The sequence below is a fragment of the Nansenia antarctica genome (genome assembly GCF_963989245.1).
Source record: "Nansenia antarctica genome assembly, chromosome: 1".
Taxonomy (NCBI): domain Eukaryota; kingdom Metazoa; phylum Chordata; class Actinopteri; order Argentiniformes; family Microstomatidae; genus Nansenia; species Nansenia antarctica.
In genome coordinates, this window is record NC_137674.1 from 87,031,488 (window position 1) to 87,049,663 (window position 18,176).

Consider the following 18,176-nt stretch of genomic DNA (forward strand, 5'->3'; position numbering starts at 1 on the left):
TTCACATTTGTTTGGCTTAGGCTTGTCGACATGATGCATTATTACTCAACCAGTTAAATATAATAAATGTCCATGAATATAATAATGAAGCCAAAGTACATGAGAACACCTCTGCAGCCCAGTTTAGATTAGAGATTTGAGATTTCCCCAAGTAGTTGGTGCTATGGATCAACACCAGACCTCCACCTGACACACCCAGATTACTGTATTAGAAAAGGCCGTTATTCCATCATGTGTGAAACCTTCTAATGTTCAGACTTGTCTTTTGAAACACAGAACTACGTTTCAACGTTGTTGAGAATCACAACACAACAAACTCGCTAGTGAAGCCAAAATACTGCAACAAACAACGCAACGGATTGGGTGAGTAATCCCCCACTGCTACCTAGTCCCTACATTGTTAGCAGGCTCACACAACCAGCTGTGTTAGTCGACTAGCGATGTGTCAACAACAACAACACAGAAATGTATTCACATTTTTCGAAAGAAAAGTCTGATCATTACATTGGATCCCGACATGAGGACCAAAGCTTTAGAAAGTGTCACAAATAGTAATGGATTAAGAACCAAATACAGCTTCTTTTCTTATTGTTTGTCAGAATATGGTTCTAGAACACTGCTACAGTGTCTCAGATCCTCCTCTGCCAACCAACTTGTCATCCTTCTGCCCGCCTGACTACTATGGGATCTAGAGCCTTCAGCCGTTCTGCTCCCCGTCTCTGGAACTCTCTGCCACCCAACATTCTGGAACTCTCTGCCACCTAACATTCTGGAACTCTCTGCCACCTAACACTCTGGAACTCTCTGCCACCTAACATTCTGGAACTCTCTGCCACCTAACACTCTGGAACTCTCTGCCACCTAACATTCTGGAACTCTCTGCCACCTAACACTCTGGACCTCTCTGCCACCTAACACTCTGGAACTCTCTGCCACCTAACACTCTGGATCTCTCTGCCACCTAACACTCTGGAACTCTCTACCACCTAACATTCTGGAACTCTCTGCCACCTAACACTCTGGAACTCTCTCTGCCACCTAACAAACGCAATATTGACACTCTCACCACTTTCAAATCCAGTCTTAAAACACACCTTTTCACAATGGCTTACTTGGTTTGATCTCCTGTATTTTGTTTGTTGTTATATCTGATTTTGCTGTTTTTTATCTCATTTTGCTTTGTTGATTTGAATGTTTTGATATGTGGTTTTAAACTGTCTTGTAAGGTGTCCTTGAGAGCTTTGAAAGGCGCCCATGAATAAAAGGTATTATTATTATTATTATTACTGCTACAGGAACGCACCAGTGGAGTTGATACCGAACGAACGACTAGATAGATAGACAGATAGATAGATAGATAGATAGATAGATAGATAGATAGATAGATAGATATAACACTGCTACAGGGACGCACCAGTGGTGGAGCTGATACCGAACGACTGCAGTCCGTTTCCGCTGAAGATGCTGTAGGTGATGCCGGCCCGGGAGCCGTCAGGGTACTGGGCCTGGGTGGTTATAACTGCAGTACCTGAGAGGACCAAACACAAGCCTCATTCTCACACTGTCTCACACTAACATTACCACATCACATTTCACAAATAAATGAAATAATTTTCCCCCCAACATCATCAACATCAACAGGTTAACACTAGAACAGAAAGAAAATAAATGTTATATCTTGACACTCGACGATCAAATGTCAGGACCCTCCTTTCATGACTTGTCCTAGATATGTGCGTTCTACCACAACAGTATCCTTACATTTTCTAAATCACACCAGGATAAGCTAGTATGAAGCTATTTTGCAGTTTTTCTGTGTAGGAGGCAGGCTAATTTACAAGACGCGCCAGCTAGTGGTCGTTGTGTGTAAGTAGCAGCTTCCCATTGAAAAGACTATGGTCATTTGACCCCCGAGGCGGCTCTTATAGTAGGTAACATAGACACGGCTGTTCTAGTGTTAACTCACCACCTGCCAAAAAGAATATTCTAGATTCCAGAACATTCACCACCTAGAGTGCCAAGTGTATACCACAAGTGGTATTTTACCCCATTTTTTTCATTTTGAAAACTGCCAGCGTACCTTTGGCCGTGTTCTCCTGCAGGCTGACGTCGCGCTGGCTGCGTAGGAAGCGGACCCCCCCGTAGCTCCGCTCCCTGACGTACACCACCACCACCCCCAGCGAGGACTGGGCCGGGCTTCCCTGGTCCATCGCCTCGACGATCAGCGTCCGCTGACTCTGGCTCAGCGTCTGTAGCCTCTTCTCTGTGGCACGGATGTCTCCGGTCAGAGCGTTGATGGTGAACCCCCTCACTGTTCCGACGAAGCGGTAGAACACTGACCCGTTCGCTCCGAAGTCCTGGTCCTCCGCCCTCATGGTCGCTAGGACACGATGGCTCCCGCTCCCCGACGCACCGCTGGAGTCCGAGACATTGACGACGAGAGGGTCTCGGACGAAAAAGGGCGCGTTGTCGTTGACGTCCTGGACGTGGACGGTGAGCCTGGCCGTGGCGTTGCGCGGGCCGGAGGGGGAGGAGTCCGCGGCACGCACGTCGAAGGTGTACGAGGCCGTCTTCTCTCTGTCCAGCAGCGCCGCCGTGACGATCCGGCCGGTGAACCGGTCGATGGTGAACATGCCGCAAGCGCCGGGGCCCAGGGAGTAGAGCAGCTGGCTGTTGGGGCCCTCCTCGTCTGCGTCCGTGGCTGTCACCTGATGTATGTATGTATACGATGTTTACACTTGTCTGTATGTATACAATGTTTACAATTCGTGAGCTTAGAATTATAAGGTTCTATCTCCATTTCTGTAAAAAAAATGTTTTTGTGTGGTGTTATTTTTTAAATGTTGACATTTTTTTGTTAGTAATTAATAAAATACAACGGTTCCATCTCACAAAACATAATGGCATGTAAAAACTTTGATGCTCAATATCTCTGAACTACCCTAAACGGAGATAGAACCTTATCATTCTAAACGGAGATAGAACCTTATCATTCTAAGCTCACGAATTGTCTGTATGTATACAATGTTTACAATTGTCTGTATGTATATAATGTTCACAATTGTCTGTATGTATATAATGTTCACAATTGTCTGTATGTATATATAATGTTGACAATTGTCTGTATGTATACAATGTTTACAATTGTCTGTATATATACAATGTTGACAATTGTCTGTATGTATATAATGTTTACAATTGTCTGTATATGTATAATGTTGACAATTGTCCGTATATGTATAATGTTTACAATTGTCCAAATATGATGTTTGTGTCGGACCCCAGGAAGACTAGCTAATATCATAGCATTAGCTAATAGGGATCATAATAAACAAACAAACAGGGAGGGAGACAGGGAGACAGGGAGACTGAGAGACTGAGAGACTGAGAGACAGAGAGAGACAGAGAGAGAGAGAGAGAGAGAGAGAGAGAGAGAGAGAGAGAGAGAGAAGGAAGACTAGCTAATGTCATGGCGTTAGCTAATGGGGATCCTAACAAACAAACAAACAAACAAACAGACAAACCTCCAGGACCAGGGTCCCTGAGGGGACGTCCTCGGCCACGTCGACGGTGTAGCTGATGCTGGGGAAGCGGGGGCTGTGGTCGTTAACGTCCAGGACGGTGACCTCCACCGTGGCCGTGCTGCTGAGGGGAGGGGCGCCGTGGTCCCGGGCTGTGACCGTCAGCGTGTAGCGGGCCTGGCTCTCCCTGTCCAGCGGCCTGGAGGTGGACAGCACCCCCCCCTCCAGACTGAACGCTCCTGACGGGTCTCCAGCTAGAGAAGAGGCACAATAGAACAGAACAGAATTCAAATAAAAGCTCAACTGTCTCTATTTGGAGTTTAAACATACCCAATTCATTTTGAAAACTGTTATTTCCTGTAGTGGATCCATGTTGTGTTTGCAAATGTGTCATTGTACACTGCGATCTCACACATCGTATCGGCCAGGATAGCGGTTGAACACAGATGCAGTATCTGCCATCTCTCACGACGTATCAGGAAGAGCAGCGCTTGAATACATGTCTTTTTATTGATTCATTGTCTTATTATGTTGTTAAATGTTTATCTATATATTTTCCATATATATGTATCCATTCTTGCCATCTACATTTTTTTATTTTTTTATTACTATCCTTCTTTTTCTTTTATGCTGTATGTAAAGCACTTTGAATTGCCCCTGTTGTATGAAATGTGCTATACAAATAAACTTGCCTTGCCTTGTGGTTTGGCTCTTGTGATATAATATGGTCCAGTGTGGCAGTGTGTCGGCTGCACCAAATCGCCGCACATGGTGTCAGTAGCAAACACACTTACATCACATCTTTCCTCTGTTCATTCAGTTAGCTTGTAGCACATTTACGTTTCAGTACACATCACCACCACATAACAAACGGACCTTGGTTTTGTTTCACACATGTTCAATCCTTTATTAGCATTATTGATCACATGTTTCTAAATTCTGTCTTTCTCCTCCATGGTCCACATGTGTCTCACCAGGATTCGTCCGCCACCTCCTCTGGGCTCTAGGCAACGAGTGAGCGGCCATTTTGGACCCTACTAAATACAGAGGGTGGGGGTGGTGGACTGTACCATCTCCCGGGAGACTACACGGGGAGGGATTAGTTTAATTTAACTGTTGATATTATTTATCTAACATTAGCATTATGTATTTAAGTAATTCAACAGGCATACATGTATATTGCATAACTTAATTACTTGTGTTAAATAGTTTTGAGTATAGTTATTCATTTATGTATAACTTATTAATTAATTTATTCCCTGTTTGATTTAAATGTACCTGGCCAGGTCTATATATACCTTGAGTTCATCAGTGTCAGAAGGCTCTTGTTCTGTTCAGGGTTCTGTTTAGTTATGAGTTAATTTGGGCCCATCCATTATGTTATTCATTATCCTTTTTTAACCCACTGTTGGTTTTTGTTACCCCTGCATTATTTCTGGGTAAATAAAACCCCTAATTTTCACATTTTCCCTGTGTCCTCGTGCCTATACTTGCTCGGTCCATCACAGGCAGTTAGTGGGTCCTGACCTGTGATGGTGTACTGCACCCTCCCCCTACCCCCTGAGTCCTGACCTGTGATGGTGTACCCCAACCTCCCCCTCCCCCCTGAGTCCTGACCTGTGATGGTGTACCCCACCCTCCCCCTACCCCCTGAGTCCTGACCTGTGATGGTGTACCCCACCCTCCCCCTACCCCCTGAGTCCTGACCTGTGATGGAGTACCCCACCCTCCCCCTCCCCCCTGAGTCCTGACCTGTGATGGTGTACCCCACCCTCCCCCTCCCCCCTGAGTCCTGACCTGTGATGGTGTACCCCACCCTCACCCTCCCCCTCCCCCCTGAGTCCTGACCTGTGATGGTGTACCCCACCCTCCCCCGGGCCCCTGAGTCCGGGTCGGTGGCTCTCAGGGTGAAGAGGTCCGCGGGCTCGGCGTTCTCCGGCGCCTCCAGGCCGTAGCTGAGCCATGCGAAGGCCGGGGGGTTGTCGTTCTCATCCAGGACCCGGACCCTCACGGTCACCTGGGCGTGGTTAGGAGGGAGCCCGCCGTCCGTGGCGAACACTGTCAACCACACAGGAAACAGAGGGAAAGAGGTACACATTTAACACTAGAACAGCCGTCTTCATTTTTGTAGCCAATCAGAGTGTTGTTGCTAGGCAGACCACATAGAACACATGAAACACTTTAAGTGGTGAGTGTTCTGGAACTCTTTGACAGTTGGTGTCATTTAACACTAGAACAGCCATGGGTGGGGTCATTAACACTAGAACAGCCATGTGTGGGGTCATTAACACTATAAGAGCCATGGGTGGGGTCATTAACACTAGAACAGCCATGGGTGGGGTCATTAACACTAGAACAGCCATGGGTGGGGTCATTAACACTAGAACAGGAATGGGTGGGGGTCATTAACACTAGAACAGCCATGGGTGGGGGTCATTACACTAGAAGACCAACCAGGTCATTTCTCAGTTTTATACATACGTAGTCTGAAACTACTGATTGTAGGCTTTCAAATGATGTGTCATACATTGAAATCGGAAACGAATTTAAGACGACACGCGTATTTGAATATTGATTCCCCAGAAATCACAATCCTGAGAAACAGCCTTTTAAAGATCTGGATCTTTTTCACACAGCCAGGTAACAGGTAATTTTGTCTGAGGATAATAATACCTGTGAGAGTGTAGTTCTCCTGCCTCTCTCTGTCCAGAGCTCTGGTGGTCGTTATGACGCCCGTCTCTGGGTTGATGGTGAAGCCCTCCTCAGAGATGACGCCATACGTCACCAGACTGTTGGTCCCTGTAGAAGAAAAGGACACTCAGGGGGTGTTCTCACTAGAACATTTGCTTCACTTGGAATCGGAGTTTAGGATAAAATTTGCTTTGCTCTGCGTCGTTTGGAGCTGTGAGAACGCGCATTCGAAGTCGCTCCCAGAGCAAACAACCGACGCATGCTCCGCTTGAAAAGGGTGGTTTCGCTCCGGTTAGAAACGACGCATCGAGGCTGTCCATAGGAAAACAACAGCGCATGCGTGTTGATCTGGATAAAAGCAGGACGAACGGGCAATTTTCCATTTTTCTGACCAATCAACTACCACGTCTGTTGCTTCGATTGCGTATGTTACTTCGTTTACATAAAGGGCTGTGAGAATGCAAAAAAATAATATAATAATAATCCACTTGCAACAGACTTTCATGTGAGAACATGACCACAGTCAACAGATTTCCAGAGGACCACAGAGGGTCCTCTTAATGACAACCAGTAAGCCCTGTCATTTCGCCGAAGACAAATGTGTCCACCAGGCATTGAGAAATAGCCCAGAGTAGTAAAATAACTTTGTTGTTGTGAAAACACACAATTTATTTTTCTCACGTCAAAACACAGTAAACTCAGCGATATTCCTCTTTTATTTCTATTTTTATTTGTTTGTAGTTTGTTTTGCTGTCTAGGCAGTGGGAGCGTTTGTCGTCGTGCCAGAGTGCGTGCTAGCAGAGAACAAGTCTGGCACCCTCACCTGTTTACTTCACTAATTGCTCCTGGAGAGAAAGGCTTTATAATCCTTCTGTTTTATGTGCTTCTGACTAAGTCCAAGAGAATGTACCCCTCATACCCCCCCCCCCCCCACACACACACACACCCCCTGCATTGTCTTCAATTAAAAACAACTGCTTATGTCCTTGATGGGAACAGACGTTGTGCACATGGGCCTGAGAGAGATACAAAAAGGGAATGAGAGAGATGTTGATACTTGTGAAAAAAACACAAGTATGTTTGAGTAAGAGAATTGTCATCAAGTTGTTGTGATGTAATGCTGATATGAGACTGTTTTGTAACACAAACAAGATAAATCATTTTGGATCTATGAGCATCAATATAGCTAATATGTGACACTATTGTCTGATCAATTGGTCCGCGTGTCGGGATCTGATCTGAACGATCAGACTTTTCTTTCGGAAAATGTGAATACATTCCAGCGTTGTTGAAAATCAACGACACAGCTTGTTTTGTGAGCCTGCTAACAATGTAAAGTAGTGTTGTAGTTAACTAGGTAACAATGTAAAGTAGTGTTCTAGTTAACTAGGTAGCAGTGGGGATTACTCACCCAATCCATTGCGTTGTTGCAGCGTTTTGGCTTGACTAGCGAATTTGTTGTGTTGTGATTCTCAACAACGTTGAAACGTAGTTCCGTGTTTCGAAAGAAAAGTCAGAACATTTTGATGTTGGTTGCCGACATGCGGACCGAATGACCAGACTGTGTCACAGTTAGCTAATATGTGTTGATCCGTAGCATGTTAGTATGGCTCACCTTGGTCCTGATCGGAGGCAGACACCCCCAGGACAGCGGTCCCTGCAGGCTGATTCTCTGCTACCTGGCAGACGTACTCTCTCTGCTCGAACACGGGCGTCTCGTCGTTCACGTCGATCACCTGGACGGACAGCAGCTGGCTGGAGGAGCGCGGGGGCGTCCCATGATCCTCTGCCACGACCGTCAGGTTGAAGAGGTCCTGCTCCTCACGGTCAATCGGTTTGAGGATGGAGAGAGACCCTGGAGTGGAGGGGGGATTACACATTAAATATGTTACCTTTACATGTTTGGCATTTAGCAGACGGCTTATTCCGTGTCTATGTTACCTACTATAAGAGCCGCCTTGGGGGTCACATGACCATAGTCTTTACAATGCTCAAGCTGCTATTTACACACAAAGACCACTAGTTGGCGCGTCTTGTAAATTAGCCTGCCTCCTAGACAGAAAAACGAATAGCTTTATACTAGCTTATCCTGATGTGATTTAGAAAATGTAAGGATACTGGGTGGTAGAACGCACATATCTAGGAAAAGTCATGAAAGGAAGGTCCTGACATTTCACACGGCTGTTCTCGTGTTAAAGCGGTTTTAAAAAAGTAGGTGTGAAAAGATGTCGTGAGAGCTGAATCTGCGTAAAGCGCCACACTGTGCCTGCCTACCTGCCTGCTACCACCACCACCACCACCACCTCCGCCACCACCACCGCTGCTGTAACAGCCAGACTATCTGGCCGCACTTTACGAGTTTTTCCAACGGAGAAACACCGCAGCCAGGAGAGGGAGGCAGTAAACACACACGCTAGACACGCTACACACGCTACACACGCAACGGCCAGGCCTGCCGTGATCTGAAGACATTAGGGGCACCCTCCTTCCCTCCCTCCTTCCCTCCCTCTGCCTCACTCTCTCTCTCTCTCTCTCTCCCTCTCTCTCTCTCTCCCTCCCTCCCTCCCTCCTTCCCTCTCCCTAACTCCCACTCTCTCTCTCCCTCCTTCCCTCTCCCTAACTCCCTCCTTCCCTCACTCTCTCCTTCCCTCTCCCCTTCCCTCCCTCCTTCCCTCACTCTCTCTCTCTCCTTCCCTCTCCCTCCCTCTCTCTCTCTTTCTCTCCTTCCCTCTCTCTCCTTCCCTCCCTCTCCCTCACTCCCTACCTCCCTCCTTCCCTCCCTCTCCTCCTTCCCTCCCTCCCTCCCTCCCTCCCTCTCAGGCCAAGCCTGCCGTGCTGTGCAGAAATTAGGGGCACCCTCACTTTCCGTTATCCTTCCCAGAGATGCCCAATGATTCAATTTCAATTTCATGCTTTTAAAAGACGAGACGCGACCGTCTAAGCAGGAGCGCAGGAAAGAGGGGGGCGGGGGGGGCATGACACTGGGGCTGTTTTAACCTCTTCTCTCTCTTTGTATCTCTCAGGCTCTAAAGGAGAACTTGCCCCTAAGCCTTTAATCTGGTCGGCGTTAGGGGCTGGAATATTTTACAGCCAGTTTGACTCCTCTGTGATCCTGCTGTAAGTCCTGGTCACTGATAACATATGGGGAGGGGGGGGGGGACAGAGAGAGAGAGAGAGAGAGGGGGAGCGACAGAGAGAGAGAGGGGGGGGAGAGACAGAGAGAGAGAAGAAGAGAGAGGGAGGGAGAGACACAGAGAGAGAGAGAGAGAGAGAGGGGGGGGGGGACAGAGAGAGAGAGGGGGGGAGACAGAGAGAGAGAGGGGGGGGAGACAGAGAGAGAGAGGGAAGGAGAGAGGGAGAAGGAGGGAAGGGGAGAGAGAGAGAGGGCAGGGGGGAGACAGAGAGAGAGAGAGAGAGGGGGAGACAGAGAGAGAGAGGGGGGAGACAGAAAGAGAGAGAGGGAGGGGGGGAGGGGGAGACAGAGAGAGAGGGGGGGAGACAGAGAGAGAGAGAGAGTGGGGGGACAGAGAGAGAGGGCGGGGGGAGAGAGAGAGAGAGAGAGAGAGAGAGAGAGAGAGAGAGAGAGAGAGAGAGAGAGAGAGAGAGAGAGAGAGGAGGGAAACATGGAAATGTTGTTATTTTAAGTGTTTCCAACTCCAGTGTCTCAGGCCACATTGGGGTGGGGCGGTGGAGGTTGTTGAGGCTGAGGGTGAACTGAGGTGAGCAGGAGGCAGACAGTCAGCAGAGGCTCGTTCAGGTACTGCAGTTCACACACTCCTCAGTGCATAGAACATATACCGTATATATATATATATATATATATATATATATATATATATATATATATATACTATACTGCAGTTCACACACTCCCCAGTGTATAGAACTATATATATATGAATGAATGAATGAATGAATGAATGAATGAATGAATGAATGAATGAATGAATGGTCTTTATTGTCATTGCTACAGTACAGGTACCAAACAACGAAATGTAGGAGGGGGGGGCTCCCCTGGTGTTAGGAAAAAAAAAAAAAAAATTTTTTTTAAAAAAACACAAGAAGGGAAGGAGCTGGTTTACATAAATAAAGGCTATGTACACTATCCACTATACTATACTGTACAGATAGACGACTAGGGTTGTCATATTGCACATAGTGTTATTGCACATTTATTTAAAGTGTCGCAGTTTGCAGGCTTGAAATTTACATATTTGTGCCTCAGCACTACACCAGATTTTTTTTTCAGTCCAGCAGCTGCCATCAATCCGTCCAGACTGTCCAGGGCCCAGAACCTAGGTCTTTGCTGTGTTCAGGGCCTGGACGGCCCTGTGGTAGAAGCTGTTCTTCAGTCTGTTTGTCCTTGCGGCCATGGTCCTGAACCGCCTTTTCGAGGGCAGCCGGGTAAAGTGTTCGTACCCAGGGTGGGTTGGGTCCCTGGAGATCTTGGAGGCCTTCCTGAGACAGCGTGTGTTGTACAGCTCTTCCAGAGAGGGGAGGGGGGCGCCGGTGATCTTCTGTGCTGTTCTCACGACTCTCTGTAGCGCATTTCTCTCCTCGGTTGTGCAGCTGGAGAACCAGTTGCAGACGCCGTAGGTGAGGATGCTCTCCACTGCGCCGCGGTAGAAGGTCACCAGTATCTCCTGCTTGCTGTGTTCCTTCCTGAGGACTCTCAGGGTGTATAGCCGCTGTTGTGCCTTCTTGATGGTGGCTTTTGTGTTGTCCTTCCAGGTCAGGTCATCCTGCATATATCTACTATACTACAGTTCACACACTCCCCAGTGTATAGAACATATATATATATATATATATATATATATATATATATATATATATATATATATATATATAAATATATATATATATATATATATATATATATATATATATATATATATATACTATACTGCAGTTCACACACTCCTCAGTGCATAGAACATATGTGTGGTGGCCTGGGAAAACCCTTCACATGGTGGCATTTTGACATTTTCATTTTTTAATATTTCCATAAATTAGAAGTTCTCAGCTATTCATAACTGGTTGAATGACTGAGATAGCCCTTTATTTTAAAAAGTTATGAGCATTTTAATGTATCATGTCAAAAAAAGTGAAAGGTAAGAAATGCTGCCCCCGACCCCTTTCTCCTCCGGGTCGGGGGAGGAGCCTATGCAGATCGGCCGGTCTCGTTTGTCTGCTTGTGATGCGGTGTTAGTCTGCTCGCCTCGTCGGTATAAAACAAGTACTTTCTCTTTTGTTTTCTTAAAATGTTTATTCACCATAATGTAGTATGGAGTTCAAAGTACTAGAATACCACATAATATCAAAATCGCCAAAATCGCGATTTCCGTCTATTTTTGCTCTTTGCCACAAACGAACGCCAGCGACATCCGACGGGTTTTCCCAGGCCACCACACACATATATATATATATATATATATATATATATATATATATATATATATATATATATATATACTGTATATATATATATATATATATATATATATATATATATATATATATATATATATACTATACTACAGTTCACACACTCCCCAGTGTATATAACATATATATATATATATATATATATATATATATATATATATATATATATATATATATATATATATATATATATATATATACTATACTACAGTTCACACACTCCCCAGTGTATATAACATATATATATCTACTATACTACAGTTCACACACTCCTCAGTGTATATATATATATATCTACTATACTACAGTTCACACACTCCCCAGTGCATAGAACAGATATATATATATCTACTAGAAGCTGTCTTTAAAAACAAGTTGTTGTTATTATTTCACCGTAGCAGATTGTAATGGATGATCTCTGTATTTCCTCAAAGACATGTCGGGAAGGACACCCAGTATCCTTACATTTTCAAAATCACATCAGGATAAGCTAGTATGAAGATATTTTGCAGTTTTTCTGTGTAGGAGGCAGACTAATTTACAAGACGCACCAACTAGTGGTCGTTGTGTGTAAGTAGCAGCTTCCCATTCTAAAGACTATGGTCATTCATTTAGGTCGATAATCGTGAAATGTCTTGTAAGGAGTAATGTACATCTAGCTTACTTGTAGGTTACAAATAACTTGTCGGAACTTTTGAGTATCAAAAGCAATGTCTGAAAGAACGGGGCATGGATTGCCATTTTTACCAGGGAACACCTTTAGGGATATGACGGTAATTGTTAGCACTCAACAGACAGGAGCCAACCAGGCGCTCAAAGGATCGACTATTAAACTCTGTCATTATCTTAACTAATGACCAGGGTGACCCAAACCAGTTCAAGATGGCCGCCCTGCTGGGCTGAGGTCTAGAGACATGCATGACATGAGCCTGACTGTTTCCATCCCCTGGGCTGTCCGGGGGGGGGGGGGGGGGCAGGGGGGGGCTCCTGGTTGGGGGGGGGGCAGGGTCGACACGTGTCTCACACACCACAACAAAGTCAACAACTCTGTGTGTGTGTGTGTGTGTGTGTGTACGCCAAGTTTCACAGTCGGTCACACACGCATGCACATAATACACACGCGCGCCTCATACACACACACACTCACACACATGCACACACATACAGACACACACACAGATACACACAGACACACGCACACACACACACACGCGTGGGCTGTGATCCCTGCTTTAATGGTTCACAGCCATGAGGTTCTTTGCTGTGCTGTTTCTGCCTGGTGCTTTCATGGGAATGGACGCACACGCACACACACGCACACGCACACGTACACACACACACACACACACACACACACACACACACACACAGACGCATGTTTGGCATCTGACTGAGGAAATGCAGAAGTGCTGAAAGATGAGGCGACAAAGATTCTGCTGGACTATAAAACAAAGAAGGGACGTTACAGAAGTGTAGACGTGTCTGTTGTTGTCTGTAAATGGTAAATGGACTGCACTTATATAGCGCCTTTTTTGCTGCTCCAAAGCGCTTTACAACGGCCTCTCATTCACCCATTCACACACCCATTCACACACACATTCACACACTAATGGCGGCAAGCTGTCATGCAAGGCGCCGGCCCGCTCACTGGGAGTAATTTGGGGTTCAGTGTCTTGCCCAAGGACACTTCGACAGGGAAGGAGAGAGAGAGAGAGAGAGGGAGAGGGAAGGAGGGAGGGAGATAGAGAGAGAGGGAGTGAGGGTGCAGCCCTCAGTGTTGGGGGGTGGAGGGGGGGGTGAAGAGACTCACCAGTGTTGGGGTTGAGGCTGAACGTCCCCCCAGCGTTGCCCTCCTGGATCCGGTACGTCACGCGTCCGTTCTCCCCCTGGTCCGGGTCCGGTGCCCGCACGTACAGAACCACAAAGCCCGTGGGCTGGTCCTCCATCACGCTGACCGCCGTGGGCGACCAGAACGCCGGGGGGCTGTCGTTCACGTCCGTCACGAACACGCGAGCCGTCACGGACGCCCGGCGCCTCGCACTCACGTCCAGGGCGGAGTCGGTCGCCTGGACGACCACGACGAGAGAGGATGTGACCTCGTGGTCCAGCTCCCGGGCCAGGGATAAGACGCCGCTGGTGGGGTCAAGGGTAAGGAGGGCGGGAAGGTCAGGGTCAGGGTCAGACGGGTGCAGGTGCAGGATGGAGTAGCGCAGCTCGCTGTTGGGGCCACTCCCGTCTGCGTCGGCGGCCCGGAAGGTGTAGAGGGGCGAGCCGGGGGGCGTGTCCTCGGGCAGGACGATCACCACGGGGTCCTGGGGGAAGCGGGGCGCGTGGTCGTTGCTGTCCTCCACCTCCACGATCAGCTGCACCAGGTGGCTGCTGGGAAGGCTCTGGGAGAAGTCGTCCACCTCGATCTGCAGGCTGTAATAACAATAATAATATAATAATAATAATAATAATAATAATAATATAATAATAATATAATAATAATAATAATTATATAATAATAATAATAATAATATTATAAAAAGAAGAAGAAGAAGAAGAAGAAAATAATATAATAATATAATAATAATAATAATAATAATAATAATAATATTATAATAACTTTTATTTGTATAGCACTTATCCTGCAGACGTTGTGATGGAAGTGACTGTGTTTGTGTTCCTCGTTCGTTCATTCATTTGCGTTCCTCACAGCTTAACACTGTACGATCCCTGTGATTTGTAGCTATAATTATAATAATAATAATAATAATAATAATAATAACAACTTTTATTTGTATAGCGCTTTTCCTGCAAACGTTGCAGCTCAAAGTGCTTTAATCATTATATAATCATTGTGTAATCATTTAGTCATCTAAAAGGCAATATTAAAAAGATGGGTTTTTAGTCTTGACTTGAACATGTGCTGAGGTTGCATCCCTAATGTAAACTGGCAGTGCATTCCACAATCTGGCTGCATAAAATGAGAATGCAGCCTCACCAAATCTCTTCTTTTGTACATGTGGTACGCAGAGAAAACCACCGTCAGAAGACCTGAGAGCTCTATTGGGCTGATATGCTAGCAAAAGGTCTTTCAGATATTCTGGTGCTGTGCCAGTGAGAGCTTTATAAACAAGCAGAAGGATCTTGAAATCTATTCTGACCTTAAGAGGAAGCCAGTGTAGAGTCTCTAAAACAGGATAGTACCCTGCCTCTGGAACTCTCTCCCTCAACCATCAGAGACTCACCCTCACTCTCTACTTTCAAATCCCACCTCAAAACATACCTGTTCTCCCACGCATACAACCTTCCCCACCCCTAACCATCTCTCCTAACCCTGCCCCCCCCCCTGGACATTGCTGTGTTAATTGTTCCCTGTGCCTGTTCGTTAACTCTGTGTTTTATGTGCTCATGTTATCTGTTGCTTGTTGTTTCTGTGTGTTCTGCTTCTCCCATATTGTGAGCGTCTTTGAGCCCCGGAAAAGCAATCTGGGAGTATAAAATGAGAATGCAGCCTCACCAAATCTCTTCTTTTGTACATGTGGTACACAGAGAAAACCAGCGTCAGAAGACCTGAGAGCTCTATTAGGCTGATATGCTAGCAACAGGTCTTTCAGATATTCTGGTGCTGTGTTCGTTAACTCTGTGTTCTATGTAGTACAGTGGTTCTCAACCTTTTTTGGGCCAGCGCCCCCCTGTCCATTATCCAGGTCTCTTACCGCCCCCCATCAAAAAAAGTTGGCTTTTTTTCTTCCCTGAATATTAATGTTGACTAATATTCTGTGTTATAATATCATTTAAAAAGCATGTCACTGAATGCCAAATAATAGATTTGATTTAACTGGGCAGTTGGAATATCATTATCATTAGTTTACCAGAGAGCAGAAAAGCCATGTGAATAAAAATGCTGTTTATGAGTGTTAAACAAACTCAGACAACTTCAGAGAATACAAACAGACTGTTTTATGATGCTAATATTTATTAATTTTTGATTGGACTTTGTTAACAAAGTTCCAAAGTTCAGAGCACTGCGCTCTGGGACCGCTCAGAGATGGGTGCTCTGACTGAAAAGACGGTTTGCCCGAGCGAACTGACCGTTCGTGCATTTACTAACGTACCTACAATAACACTGCTGACAGCTGATCAATCGCAAGCAGACAGTAGTGGTTTCCTATAGCAACAAAAGACGTTGACAGCTGTTCGGAGTGCTTATGTGTTCGTTTCCAGGGCATCACAAGAGGAGCAACATATCACTAAAAAGCGATCGTATATTTTAGTTTGTAAACGTTAAGACGAACACATCGCAATGCTAACCTCAGAATGGCACTAGGGATTGTGATATTCTGACGTGTAGCAAGAATATAATGTATAAATGATGAGACACACACTGGATATCAATTGGACTCTTTAGTTATTCGATGTGCACGCATCACAGCATATCCATTGACTGACTCCGGACTGCGCATGACCGGGTCTTGACTCTTGACAGTGTATCGAGTCTACCACCGGGTGGCAGTAGGTGGTCTAAACATTACATCACTCCTTTTTTTTTAATAAATGATAAAGTGCATAACATTCAAACAGTCCATTAACTTGGAACATTGTTAACTCGGAAGAACATGTTAACAGTCCTTTGGTACTCCTGCTCTTTAATCGAAGTCACGCAGGTATGCGGGAGGTTGTCTGTTCTCCCTAACTGGATACCTCGGCGGAGGTGCGGGTGGAGGCGTAGCTGGGCCTACTTCCTCACTGACCTCTGAACTTAAGTCCATTAGAGTGTCTGGGTTGTCTCGGACAATCTTCTTAAAGAATGAACTGTTCCTAGTGGTGGTGTAACCACTTCTTCCAGCTGTTATCATGGAACCTTTGACATCGATTACTGTGAGCGGCTCTGCGTTGTAAGGCGTAGTAAGCTTGTTCTGTTTTGGTTGACGACACAGGACGGTGTCTCCTGGCTTGATGTCAGAAGGCGTAGCGTGTCGTCGAGCATCTGAGAGAGCTTTCATCTTTGCCTTGGCCTCTCTGTCGATTCTGCGTATCTCTTCGTCAGCAGGGATGGTGGTTGTGTCTGCTGAGGGTAGCTTGGTGGTCATCTTCCGTTGGAATAGTAACTCGGCAGGTGACGTGTTCGTCGTGCTGTGGGGAGTGGACCTGTACTCACGCAGGAAGACGTGCAGCTGTTGTTTCCATGGCATCCTCTGCATCTGGGCGATTCTGAGTACTTTCCCGACGGTGCGCATGAATCTCTCAGCTGTGGCATTAGCTTGTGGCCATAGAGGTGTTATCTTCCTGTGCTTGAACCCTAGGTAGTTGGCAAACTCAGCGAACTGGTTGCTGTTGAAAGGAGGTCCGTTGTCAGTCTTAACAATTCTTGGGATTCCAAACATGGAGAAGACTTTGTCCATGACTGGTATGACTGTGTTTGCTGAGGTAGATCGAATTGGCTCAACAATTGGGTATCGTGTGTAGTCATCGACTATAACTAACAGATATTCTCCCGATGGGAGTGGGCCATAAAAGTCAGCACTAACACTGTGCCATGGTGCGTCTGGCAGCTCAGACATTTTGAGTGGTTCGGTCCGGGTAACTGGAGTGTTCACTTGACATGGGAGGCAGGTCTTGGTGATGGTCTCTACCTGTTGGTCTATGGTAGGGAACCATACCTTTTCTCTGAGTAGGGCCTTTGTCTTAGCTACGCCCTGGTGGCTTTCATGAGCAATCTGCAGCGCCCTCTGCTGTAGAGCTGCAGGTATGACAATCCTGGTGCCTCGCAGTATGATGTCGTTACCTGTGGACACTGTGAGTTCATCACTGACGAGCTTGTATGGTTTCAGTGCAGCAGCACCTGGTGAGCGGTCTGTGATTAAACGCCATGAGTCATTTCTGATGTGTGCACTGACCTGTTGCAGGAGTGTGTCTTTCAATGTCTCTCGCTGTATCTCTTGTAGTGTCATCGCCTTGGGTGTTGCTTGAAGTGCTACGAAGTTAACGTACTCCTCTGCAACCTTGGATGCTCTTGTGTTCTGTGACGACTGTACCGGGAGAGGGTGTCTAGACATGTAGTCAGCTGGATTGTCAGCTCCTTTTCTATATTCCACTCTGAAGTTGTACGGCTGTAGTCTGAGGCCCCATCTCTCGATCCGTGCAGGTTGTTTTGATCTCGGGTTATTCCATATCATCTCCAATGGTTTGTGGTCGGTTACCATGGTGAATGGATGTCCATACAGATACAGGTGAAAATGTTCGCAGCTCCAGATGATGGCTAGGGCCTCACGTTCTGTTTGCGAGTATCTCGTTTCTACATCACTGAGTGCGCGGCTGGCGTAGGCTATGATGCGCTTCTCTCCCCCTCCTCCTTTCTGACAGAGGATGGCGCCTAGCCCCACCGGACTTCCATCAACAATGAGCTCCGTCTCCTTCCTGGGATCGAAATATGACATTGTTGTGTCGCTCGTCAGGCTGTCCTTGAGCGTCTGGAGTGCCGTAGCTTGATCACTGCCCCACTGCCACGGAGCGTCCTTCTTCGTGAGC

General features: G+C 46.3%; 1 protein-coding gene across 1 annotated transcript in view; it reads right to left on the minus strand.

The window, feature by feature from the left end:
* LOC308153607 (protocadherin-16-like) overlaps positions 1-18,176 on the minus strand; it is a gene marked incomplete at both ends in the record, with an annotated part of 139,946 nt that overhangs the window by 9,377 nt on the left and 112,393 nt on the right. The window contains 7 exons of the mRNA XM_080526788.1: positions 1,415-1,528; positions 2,081-2,708; positions 3,525-3,775; positions 5,370-5,579; positions 6,195-6,320; positions 7,828-8,067; positions 13,471-14,081. Of these exons, the coding sequence (XP_080382914.1) occupies positions 1,415-1,528; positions 2,081-2,708; positions 3,525-3,775; positions 5,370-5,579; positions 6,195-6,320; positions 7,828-8,067; positions 13,471-14,081 (2,180 nt within the window). The remainder of the gene's footprint in view (positions 1-1,414; positions 1,529-2,080; positions 2,709-3,524; positions 3,776-5,369; positions 5,580-6,194; positions 6,321-7,827; positions 8,068-13,470; positions 14,082-18,176) is intronic.